General features: G+C 44.0%; 1 protein-coding gene across 1 annotated transcript in view; it reads right to left on the reverse strand.

Annotated features, from left to right (window-relative positions):
- The window catches only part of LOC115328052 (parathyroid hormone/parathyroid hormone-related peptide receptor), a 292861-nt gene that overhangs the window by 67636 nt on the left and 212470 nt on the right, over nt 1-12755 (reverse strand). The window contains exon 9 of the mRNA XM_042292197.1: nt 4645-4736. Within this exon, the coding sequence (XP_042148131.1) occupies nt 4645-4736 (92 nt within the window). The remainder of the gene's footprint in view (nt 1-4644; nt 4737-12755) is intronic.

The raw sequence follows: 12755 nt of genomic DNA on the forward strand, positions 1-12755 counted from the left end.
TTTGTTACGAAGCTCACTGGTGCAGTTTGTACCACAGCGATTTACATACTGTAGATTCGAGTATTTTCCCCGGGCAATAATCTGCTAGATGATGGGCAAGAAAGTACGCTTTGCCAAAGGTTTTTAGCGCTGTGCCATTTGAACGCCGAGTTTTAGTTTAGCAGTGTTGGCGCTAAAGCGTTTTAAGCAACGGCGTTTTTACCAGTAACCCGTTACTTTTTCGGTAACGTAGTGGCGTACTCGTAACGTTTTCAAGACGGTAACGGGTAACGTTCTTACGTTACTTATTTCGAGTAACGGGTAACGTTCTTACGTTACTTATTTCGAGTAACGGGTAACTTAGTTACGTTACTCCCTGTGTCTTCTTCGCGAAACCTATAAAAATGTACACTTGCATTTTTTTCGTGTTTGTATGCTTCGTTTCACCTTAATTCTAGACGCAGGCGACGCGATAGAGCTGATAGGACCGATATGACAGCGTCAGAAGGGCACTATCAAGGCGTTCCTTATGTTTCTGTACGTTTTCTATCGTCGCTGAACCAGTCACAAACAAAAACAATTGACGCTGCTCGATCGCTCCCGCTAGCCCGTCGCGTCGGTTGCGTTCGGACTTAAGCTGAAACCAAGTATAGGGGCCAATTATTTGTTTACTGCACTCATTCCGCATACCTTAAAAAGTTTGGGCTTCTCTTCCCCGCGAAAAATGTCCCATTTTAGAAAACCCCAGCGTCCACCCCCTTTGTCCCAGTGTCGAAAAACGCTGTAGACAAAACAAAAACGGTCTTACCGTCAATTGATAAAATACGAAGTAACGCGGGCGTAACGTGCGTTACTTTTTATCTGTAACGGTAACTCGTTGCTTTTATTTTGATGTAACGCTTTCCGCTAACGCGTTCCTTTATTTTATAAGTAACGAGTATAACGGATTTCGTTACTGTTTTTCGTAACGACTAGAATAATTCTGTCGAGTGAATGTATTCACTCACACTTATCTCGCGATACATGCAAATGAAATATAGGGCCGTTTTTACTGCAGCCTGTAATTGCGCTGCCCTTTTTATTTTTGAATGAAAAAAAAGAAATGAAGCAAAACAAACGTCTCACAAACTCGCCAATTCTGAGTTCCAAGCTCAAGCGAAAACTTCGAGCTATGGGGTAAATTGAAAAAGAATCTTTCGTGCTAGAACATTTTCAGGTTGCCCGATGTCAGGTTGACTTCCAAAACGGAGTCCTGTTCCTTATTTGTAAAAAATAAATACAAGCAGTGTCATGCAGTTGCATACCTGGTCACCTCATCAAAAATAACACGAGCGTGTCAGGACACAGTTGACTAAGAATTACGCAATCGCTGCACTCCCAATAAGAAAAAAATGCCACTAAATTTTGCTTCATTTTTGAAAATTGTTTGCGAAAAACTACATACGAAAAAATAAAGTCTAAAAAGTGATGTATTACAGTCTAGTAGGTTATTATTGTAATTATCGTAAGCGTCCTTTCTAAACAACAACAAAAACTGTCACCGCAAGGAGTCGGCCGCTTAAAATAAATAGCAGAATAACTTTTACACTTCTTCTATTTTGAAATTTACATCTTTCAAATTTTCAGGCAGCTAAAATACAATTTACAAACTGAATGGAATCCTCACTGCCGTTCCACACTCTCAGATATCGTGTAGTAGTGCTTACCCCCCTTGCATCATACACACCTCTCAAAAAAACGCTCGACCCCAGGGGCAACAAACCGTTTTCGAGCCCAGTCACTGAGTTTGAGGCTAGACTCTCACTGGGCGTCCCGCCTAACACTAACCAAGTGGACTGTGATTTCAATAGGCGCAGCCCGCGTAGGCGCAGTTTCAAACGCTGCTGGAGGCTAAATTCTCGTCTTTTCCCGCTATATTTCGTGTTTCGTGGTGCATGTATGTTCCCGAGGACATTGAGAAAGCATTGTGCCACACTTGAAAAAAGGCAAAAAGCAAAATAAAAAAAAAGTGTAAACTATTGTTTTTGGGTACACGCGCGACAGAACGAATGAGACTGAAATGTATAGCTGTAGTTATTTGTTTATTTCTTACTATAAGTTTTGACGCGCTGCGGGACTCGCCGCATGTGAATCGACAAAGGCTTTGCTGTCAAAAATGAATTGCACCAGAAGAGGGCCGAAAGGCATGCATTTTTCACACTCGCAAATAACGTGTTCACCGATGGACAGGACACGGACATACAATTGAGGAAGTGTTAACATTCCAACAATATATCGTACATATCACACGATGCAACGTTATCAGAAAAGAATTTATTTGAAAAAGTTCTCAAATAACACAGTCACAGTCGACGACAGTCACATATTGACGATCGGACGGAATCCGAATTGACTTCGTTTTGGGGCAGGTTTTGGGGAGAGCTTCCTTTTTTCATAACCGCATAACGGCAGAGGAATGAGCGCGACTGACCCGTCTCTCACCCCAACCCGGACAATTATTTTTGAATATGACTGAAGATTCTACGCGGATTAGCTCTGAAAGAGTTGAGAACAATGTTCGCAAAATCGCGTCAAGGGTCGTTCGAGGTCCTTCACCTCGTTCGTTTCCCGTGAACGTCAAACAGAAAAGCTTGAATGGCAAGCACTTACCAGCCTTATTTCTCACAATGGAAGATAACACAAAAAGGGTACGCAGCACGCATAAAAAAAATCAAGTGGAAACTTTCAAGAGGGCCGAGAAAACGTCGAATGCGAAACCGGAAAAACGTAGGTAGAAAACCGCGCTCAGCTGGTCTTCACAGTCCGAGAGAGTGCCAGAAAATTTTTAGCTGATAGAGGACGCGAGAGTCACACCAGCCGCATCAGAAATATGGCGGCGACTTAGGAGCGTTTTTTGGAAAGGTGTTTACCCCAAAAACTACATTTCAGCGAAGCGTCCACTGACGATACCATTATTTACGAGCGTCTTGATAGCTGTGTTGCGTAACTTACTAAAGAGCTAATGCAGGTACATACCATAAACCACAGAAATAAAAAAAAAAGTGCTGAGGTTTTTGCAGCAGGTTCACCAAAACTTTAAGAATTTTCATGTAGTCCTTAATGTGTACATAATATATTTTAATAAGTTGTATCACTCGACTATAAGGACGCTCGTGAAAGTTGGTATCGTCGGTTCAATGTCCGTGAACTGAGGGGCGAGATGTATTTTTTTATAGCGCAGCTCTAAGGCGCCCGTTTCCGGCTTGAGCGGCGTCGGCGTAACCGCGCGGTGCATGATGGGTAAATTTCCCCACTAAATTTAGCGGAAACTTTTCCCTAAATTTAGCGGAAACTTTTACCCGCTAACTTTAGCGGGAAAATTTCTGCGCTACGTGTTTCCCCGCTAAATTTAGCGGAAGAATTTCCCCACTAAATTTAGCGGAAAAAAATACCCGCTATATAAAGCGGAAAAAAATTCAACGATAGATCTACCGCAAAAATTTCCCCTCCAAATTAGAGAAAAATCTCCCCGCCAAATTTAGCTGGAAAAATCCCCCGCTAAATCTAGCGGAAAAATTTCCCCCTGTAAATTCAGCGGGTAATTTTTTTTCCGCTAAATTTAGCGAACATTTTTCCCCTAAATGGAGGGCGAGCAGTAGAGGGAGAGGGGCATAGCCCCCTCTCCGTACCTTCCCTTTTTCTTCCTCAAGAGCTTCGCTCAAATTCGACGTTAAACGGCTTTCATGTTTCGGGTGTAATATATCGGACAAAAGATGTAAGTACAGGGAGCCCCAAAAACAATTTACAATGGTTCTTGTTTTTTACCACAAAGATAAAATAGGCATGACCAAGCAATCTTTCCACGGCCAAATGTAGCCCTAGCGGCCAAAGCTTTTGAAGTAACCGTGTATCTTATTCAATAGCTATAACAGATATTCTGATATTTTTAATGGGAAAATGGTGGCCGATGCAGCTATTATAATGCATGCAGCTGATTGGCGCCAGGTACAGAAAAAGGGGCGAAAACGTGCCCAAGTTTCTGACTGCCATTTTTTTTAGAAAATCACCAATAACTTTTGACTGAGACAACGGTTAGTTTGAAGCTTCCACACATGGTTCACGTCGCTAGGGCTACACGGGGGCTGAGAATTAGTTTTGTAATGAATAGTTTAGTTTTGCGGTAAATTGTTTTCTATTGGGAGTGTAGATTTATTTTGCTTGGGAATATTACACCCCCTATTTTTGAGAGTGTAGGTTTGCTTATTCAGCCGCCGTTTATCTTCATCAGCAGGGAGACTGCAACAAAAAGGTTCTTCAGAGAAACCCTACTTGACTCTTTAGACTTTTGGTGTTTGCTTTGTCACGTTCGGTTAATTTTGACTGACCTGAATGCAAACGAACTTCCCAAGTCGCCTTGATGAACTTTGTGCAAAAAATAATACTTATAAAAACGTATTTGAAAGCAGACACACAAAAGCGATACACTATATGTTTTTTTGCTAGCAAAAAATAACATAAGGGCAAAATTTTAAATCAGGAAAGAATACGAGGAGCTATCATGCGTTAGGGGGGGGGGGGGGGACATTTAACAAATCCAGAAAAGAAGAGACGGGCCAATCTCAGTATGAACGGGTCAGGCACCGAGCAGTACGTAGGGGTCATTCTTACGGACCGACTGCTTCTTACCTGTAGCGGTACTTTCGTGCCTGAGGCGTCTGTGAAGCGAAGAGTTTAGCGAACAGAACCCGCGTGATGTTAAGAAAGAGAACGAAGTTCACCTGTAAAGAGACAGTAATGGCCTAACATTAGATCAAACCCCATGGTGTTACTGTTCCACGGGAAGTAGAAAATACTACTTGTAGAGCGAGTTAGGAAAGGTTATATCCAGAGCGTGTTCTGACATTTCGGAACACGCGTATTCATTCTAGGTTTGTAACTAAGGGTTCCGTGGTTCAGAGGTTTATTATTTCCTTGTAGTTGGGGGTGTGCTTTTTCTATAAATTATGAATGGTCACAGTTTTCTGAAACGTCAAAGTCATAACGTTCAAGGACAGCTCCGTGATATTGTGAAAACCAGCTGCGGAGTTCATTTTAGGGGTATATCGGTATATACCGAAAATGTTGAATTCTAGTCATAACCTAACTTGGGGTGCCTGTACAATCGAATCAGAAACAGAAGTTTCAATAGAGCTCCGGGAAGGGTTTGATATCATCTGCTTTATCAAGCTGCTCATATAGAGCGAGGGTTTCCTATTAAATACAACTAAAAGACTGTGTTTCGCGGACTGCCATGGCCTTTTCAGCGACGCCCGGCTCGCGGCCCACTGCTGTCAAGGCAAAACAAATCCGAGTACATTTACGCTACCGCCTAACGTGCGCCACAGCTACAGTGACTTGACCCTCGTGTAATTCGGCATTATTGTAGCGCAGTTGTCGCTTGTGAACCGCCTGCTGGGCGCGACTCTGAGGACTTTCACGCCATCTTCGCCTCCTCTCTCAATTCCGCTCCCGTGCCTCATCCGTACTTTGTCTACGACGAGCCTCCCCAGCGCGACGTAACTGAAATTTGCGTACTTCGGAACCACCTACGGACTTCCGAGGCTTACCCATGTGGAGCGCAAGTTCATCTGCTTTTTATGAAGTCGCTGTGGTGACGTCAAAACGCCGAGCTTTGATTGGCACAGATTGAATATTAATGGGTAGATTTCAACGCAAGCTGCCTTGACGTCTAGCCGCTATCCTTCCATCAAAGTGAATCAGAGCTCGGCTTGCTGACGTCACCACAAACCCTGCAAAAGGAGTTGACGAACTTGCGCTCCGAATAGAGCGTGCAAGCTCGGCTGCTTGGATGGTCATATAGGAGCCGGAACAGCGCTCACCGCTCCCACAAACGACATGAGTAGCTTCGTTCGGTGCACCTGCACTTCCTGCACCGGTGCAGAAGAGTGTACTGCAGAGTACTTCCTGTAAGTTTATTCAGATATTACATGACGTACACCGCCCTAGACTTCCCTGCACAAGTGTAGGAGATGTAGGTAAATCGCACGAAGCTACAATAGTCACACCGACAATGTGATAACAGCACGGAGCAGCTTCAGTTGCCCCGACTATTGGAGACGTGCGCGACCGAAAGCGTCGCTGTGGTCGGCCTTCCACGATTGGCCAAAAGCTGACTAAGACGTCAGAAAGGGTATAATATTGACGGAAATAAGAGGAATGAAAGAACTTTAATTTCGACGGTGTTGGCAGTGTTGCTTTGAGAGCGCAACGATTTCAGGCTTCCACCATGCTATTTACAAACACCATCGAACTTGTTTTTCGCAAGGTAATTACTTCACAAGGGGGAACCATAGGAGGGCGCCCCTAAAACAACTCGCAGCTAAGAGCGAGAGCTTCTTAGATTCGTCAACTCTACCCCGCCACATGCACTTCGAGCGCGCGCGCGCAGCCGAAGCGCAGCGGGAGATATGGAGCGCGTGCTGGAGGCTGGGCGTTGGAAAGACACACCTTGACGTTCACATTCTGTCAGTGAACATAGTCACAGCTTTCTCTATAGACCTTTTCTGCAGGTGCGCCGCCATATTGAAATGACGTCACTTCCAGTATGGGCGAAAACGTGTTTTAGCCTTTGCCACGCCAATAGAAGGCATTTAGGATATAAGCGTAACCGTCACGCTTTCTCCTTTTGCCTCCCCTTTATTTTTTTACTATTTGCAGGTTTAAACGCTGGATTATTTTTTCATCGCCCATACCGGATACGCCTGTTAGGTTGCTGTTGATGAGAGTACACAGAAAAGGTCTATAGTGACAACGCCTGGCATATCGCCACGAGAAGTGGCCGCCGAAATGGAAAAGGTGCAGCGGCAGACAACAGATGAGAGGAGAGTCACGTGACGGGCGCCCCGCAGCGGCGCGACGCCGAAACACACTTCTCTCGTGCGATGTGATGCCCGCTCGTTCTCCTCGCGTTCCTCGCTCTACCGCTTCTTTCCTCGTCGGGTTTGAAAATGATGCTTCGGGTCCTCGCCGGTGCAAAAGCTGTGCACTGACGTCCAGGTTCCCCAAGAAATTCTCAGTGCTACCAGATCTTCGCGCTCCAAATCTGCAACCGGGCACTTTATGGCTTCGTCGTCGAACTGACAGGTTTTGTGAGGATAGAGGAGGCTATGATATAGCAGATCCACGCAGCGTCACCTAGCTCACGTATGCGCTGCAGCTACCACGCCTTGCAGCGTCTCACAGCGCCAGAAGGATTGTTGACTAAGTGAGTTTGTGCGTTATAGCATACTTTGTAAAGACAACGTCGGGAAATGGACGCCGCAATCCTTTTCCATCTCAAGTTTTAGCTGCGTCCCTTAATTGGGTATTATTGAAGCCACCGCACAGAAGTCATGTTCAGATTGTTTAAATTTTATCAGGCGCTTCGCGACCCCCCTTCCAATATCTTGCGGTTAAACATGTATTGTAATCGCTAGAGCATCGACAGTTCGAACGCAATCAGGGCACCCTAACAGTCAGCGGGCAAGGCCTGGGTGTGAAACAGCAGAGCGCTCCTCGCTGGCATTCACGCGTATGCGCGGCAGTGGCTGCACTTCGCTTCACATCTTGCAACATCGCTGTCCTGCCTGAACAAGAGATTCGTTGGCTTAACAAGACCAAACATTAATCGGACATGCGTTCAATTCATCGTGGAACAGACACAACCAACGGGAGGCTGCATACATTTTGCTCCTTATGGTGTGAGTAAGTCATTGGGAAGCTACAATACTTCTGTGCTCTTTCGCATATTAAGAATGCCGAACAACAGTTCTCGCAGGGCCTTTTACTCTCTTAACTTTAGCAAAGCGAAAGCTAAAAAAAAAGAACCCGCCTCCTCTCCAAGGCTTGACCTTCTGAAGTAGAGAGAGTGGGGAGATTTGAGGGAAGAACTTGTCCTGCATTCTAAACCTCCAACAAACTGATAATCAGCTGCAGGCGTTTAACTTCTCTTGTCAATTACCTCTGGAGATGTGTGTCTTCTCTTATACGTCTAGCGAGGTCGATTGAGCAAAGGTATTATATATGCTCAGTTTAATTTTACTTCAGTTTCTGTTTGAGATATGGAATTGTTTTTAATTATATACAACTTTTACAGTGAAGGTATCGTTTGGTTCACAAAGTAAAGAAGCATATTTGAAAAAAAATAAAATATTCGTGGAAGATTTAATACTGTTATTGTCTTTTCTAAAGCGATACTTTTTTTTATTAAACATAAGCAAATGTAATTCTGTCATACAATCGCCAACAGAAAAATCGATGATGTTCTCTCTTTCATATAAATTTAAGATCGATGAACAAGGAACTCAACTCACAGCTTATGCAAGTTATAAATAAAACCAATGAACAGATAAAATGTATGAGACGTGGGTCGCACAAAGGTGTTACACTAAATTCTTCTTGTGCCCATGTCGATATGCGCTTCAAAGTTCGGTAAGTTTGTGCAGGTCTAAAAAATACACTGCTGAAAACTTTCCACCAGTGCTAAAAGAAAAAACACGAAGTAGTAGTAAGCCCTAGTAGTCAGACACAAGTTAAAGAGCCCCTGAAAAAAAAAGAAAAATCTTTTTTTTTTTTTATCAATTTAAATGGGGCACGTGTGTCAAAAAAAGTAAGTTTAGGCAAGAAAAAAAATTAGAGCAATATCGATGGCGGGAGACGCGATTCAGTCAGCAGTCAACTCCTTTCCACCTGTTTTCTTGCTCGGCATACTGGGCGCGTGGATGAGAGGTCGATGGGCTTCACCTTTACGACCAATATGGTCAAACCGGAATGACCCGCAACGGCATGGACTTCGAGCACATAATTGCAAAAAATTCTCTCGCCCGCAATATTGCTCTCATTTCTTTCTTTTTTTCGCGTAATGTTAATTTCTTGACACTTGTGGCCCAACCAACTTTAAGAATTCAATAGAAGCTCCTTTCAGACCGTAATTAGCACCAGCCACTCGGGACGTCACATACATAAGTCGTCATGGCCACTGTCTTTTCTTTCATTATCCTCGGATTTACGCTATGGAGTGGCAAGTACCTCGTGGTATTTATGTGGAGCAGTTTTAACTGAAATTTGACCATTATCTGCGGCAGACACATTTTACTTGTCTACTGTCATTGGGTGGATAAGAACGGCGGGGTGTGCCGGGAAAGGTACACACCACCGCTGTTCATCGAGCTAGAATGTCCCTCTCTGCAACCCACAGATACGCGCGATCTCATATAAAGAGAAATTCAAAAAAGAAAAAATACTTTGCCCCAGACATTTGGTGGAACTCCCTCTATCCTTGCCCCTTTCGATTACGTAATCTCTGTCCTGCTAAACTCGGCGGACGTCTTACTGCTGCTTGTAATAGAATACAACGGATTGCGGGTATCTGATCCACTGAATTACGAACAAAGAAGAGAACACCAGCAAAGCTAAAGACATTCTGGTTTCTTTCTTATTCAGAAAAAAAAAACTGAGGATGAGACTGCACGAGGATGTCAGAGTTTTTATTTTGATTGGAAGCAGCAGTGTGCAGAAGGAAGGGATATATGTCTTTTACTCTACCCACTGTCTCCCTCCAACCGAAAAGAACAAGAGCGTCGTCTGCTCCTAGCCAACTGTATAGCGTTCGAACGCCGGACACAGGCGTTCGGAGTTTGAGCGCGTTCGAACAGTGTTTAGAGACAATTTCACAACGAGAGTCCCGTGATTCGACGCTCCCGGCGCTCTCCTTTTCTTGCTCTTCCACCGTTTATCTTCTTATAAAATATGAGTGAAACAGATAAAAAAAATTAAGTTTTCACATATTTAGACCACCACGTGCCTTATGGGCGGTCAACATCGATAGTGACATAACGTTATTTAGGGCCGGTTGCACCAACGCCGCTTACCTTAACCCAAAGCGGCGCTTTCCTAAGCCGGCTTAGCGCCCTTAACCGAGCTTAGGTAAGCACGGGTTTAAATTCCGGTTGCACCAACGTTAAGCCGGCTTTACAGACGCGCCCCTAGCTAAACGCTGGATTTGCGTAGGGAATCTAGGGACAAACAGAGCAAACTAGGGAACGCTCAGAGCGACGAATACGATTGGCGGCGAGGAATCACGTGATATAAACAAAACAAAAAGAAAAAAAAAAACTGCCGTAGTAGTAGTCGTCGGCGTCTGCTTTTCGCTGTATTTCTTCGGTGAGTAACAAATTAAAGGTCTCCAAATTCAATCATTTTTTCGTTTAACTTTCAATAACAGAAGTCAAAGCTTCAAATAAACACGAATGCTCTTTACATCTGTGATTTTGTGTTTAATATCGGTTGATAACAGGATATTTTGACAGTGATAGTAGTTTTCGTGCTCACATTTTGAGGCGAAGGAGCCATCGGGGGCCCCAAATCTCACCGATCGCGAGAAGGACACTCTACTCGCCACATCGCTGAAGACAAAACATCATGGATATAAGTAGGCAGGTAAGCTGACTACTAAAACCAAGTCAAGCCTGAGACCGATGAAGTTCAAAACAGTGACGAACTCGCCACGGCAGCTGCGAAAATGCCCGGAAATCGTCGAATAGAAGTCGTCGAGAGGTCAGGTCACGAGACCTTGCATCGACGGTACTCGTTGCTATCAGCAAGGTGACAGAACTGCACTGTACCGTCGTTGAACATCCGCTGCAGCCTCAAACGGACATCAGTTTCACACTGTCGAGTTCAGAAAAAAAAAAAAAAAAAACTCCCATTAGTACATCACATCGTGCCGATAAGAACGGTCGTCTCTTCGCATCACCTGCCCCAGCCTGCCCCGATACAGCAATGCACGAATCTAACATAGTAGTCGTTACGATTTGTCGTCGCCACGAATGAAAGATATAAAGCAAAATATTCCTAAAAAATCGCCATCACCAAAAAAGTACGGAGGACACAACAAGGCGCAACTTTCAACTGAATTTTATTGAAAACGTGTTCCGGTATATAGTCTCAACCATCGTCACAATGACAACAAACGACAAAAGTAAAGGGAAAACACCATCACAGAGCACAACTCGGAAACAACAGTATCTCGTTCTCGGGAAACGAATGAAAGATATAAAGCAAAGTATATATATAAAAAAAAAAAATGCGATCACCAAAAAAGGTACAGTTATGGAACGATACAGTTTTCTGAAGCCAAGATTCTACTCGCGAGATAAGGAAAATTCACTGAAGATTGTCTCAAAACTCAGAAAACGAAAGAAATTGAATTTTCGCTGTTATTACTTAAAAGCGCCGCAATCTAATGCAAACGGCAGAGGTGTCGACAATCAGCTGATCGCCGAGATCATGTACTGCCACTATTCAACGCGCTGATCAGATTGAAGGATACGCGCTGCAAGTGTAGATAAACAAGGTGGTAAATAACAATACGTGACAGCTATGCGAAAATTAGTAAGTACATACGAATAAGCTCGTTGACAGAAGAACCAACGGGAATACAGGGGTGCTATGTTGCGCTTTTTGCACTCCCAGGAGACTTGGAAGAGGGAAGTGACGTCAACGACACAGCAAATGCAGATTGGATGTTGACAGAAGAAAACGAAATCAACACCCAATCTGCGTTTGCTGTGTCGTTGACGTCACTTCCCTCTCCCTAGTCTCCTGGGAGTGCAAAAAGCGCAACATAGCCCCCCAGACGTGAGCCCCACAGCTCCGTACGTTTCTCGGTTAGGGCTAACACGGCCTGAAAGTGGAGAGCCAACTTGAAAACAGGGGTCGATCAACACTTCACGCGACAATATTTTGCATCCTTGTCACAATCGAAAGTCATTTTGTCGAGACTTTCACGCTGATGTAGCCTAAAACACTTTCCACAACCAATTTCGTCCACCGCGTCGACCGTGACAAACCAGCCGCCATGTTTTTAATCCAGGATTAAGAAAGAACCAGAAGCAAAGCGCCCAATGTTGGGCGCTTAAGTTAAGCGTAGTTTAGTGCTAGGTTTAGCGATAAGCGAGTTTGGTGCAACCGAACGAAACCGAAACTAAGCTTAAGTTCCCGGCTAAGCTCCGCTTTGCGCTAAGCGACGTTGGTGCAACCGGCCCTTAATGTCGCCTTATCTGGCGTTCACAATAAGCAATTGGTTAGCGAAAAAAAAAAATCGGTGAGTGTGAAGGTAAGCTGGTGATAATTCATAATAATGTAACACTTGAGACTGTGTTGAGAACAAAACAAAACTTTCAATTCGGAGGAAAAAAACAGGAGTAGGAGAACGTCTGGAAAGAGACGTACTGCGACTGCTGTCTTTTACTTCGAATTAAAAGGTGTTTTTTTTTCGTTTTTTCGCACTAGAGTTTTTGGTGTCAAATGATTATTAAAAAAGCGGCGGTGGCCCTTCAGCCATCATATTCAAGAACCAGATGAATGTAGTGTTCTTCTATCTTAAATTATTTCGCTTTTACGGTGTTTCTGAGTTCATGTTGTCGTGAACATCATAGGGCATATTTATAGCAACACAAGTGCGTTGTGCGGAGTAAGTCAAAAGTAAGTAAGATTGCTGAAGTCCCTGTTAACAAAGAAAGGAAATGCCCACAAAAAAGTACCCCTTCCGGTCTCGTAAATATAGTTATGAATTTCGTTACTGTTTACTCTCGCGACACGACTTGAACGTTGTACTCAAACACTTCGCGCCAAGGTGCTCAAAGATTCTGAAAGGAAGTCAGTGTCCTGGACGTAAATTTGTCAATGACTGATTCAAATATGCCACACATTCGCAATATACTGCGTCATAATTTATTTAACTTCTCTCGAAAGGCGTT

The sequence above is a fragment of the Ixodes scapularis genome, unplaced genomic scaffold (assembly GCF_016920785.2).
Source record: "Ixodes scapularis isolate PalLabHiFi unplaced genomic scaffold, ASM1692078v2 PGA_scaffold39__5_contigs__length_11793443, whole genome shotgun sequence".
NCBI lineage: Eukaryota > Metazoa > Arthropoda > Arachnida > Ixodida > Ixodidae > Ixodes > Ixodes scapularis.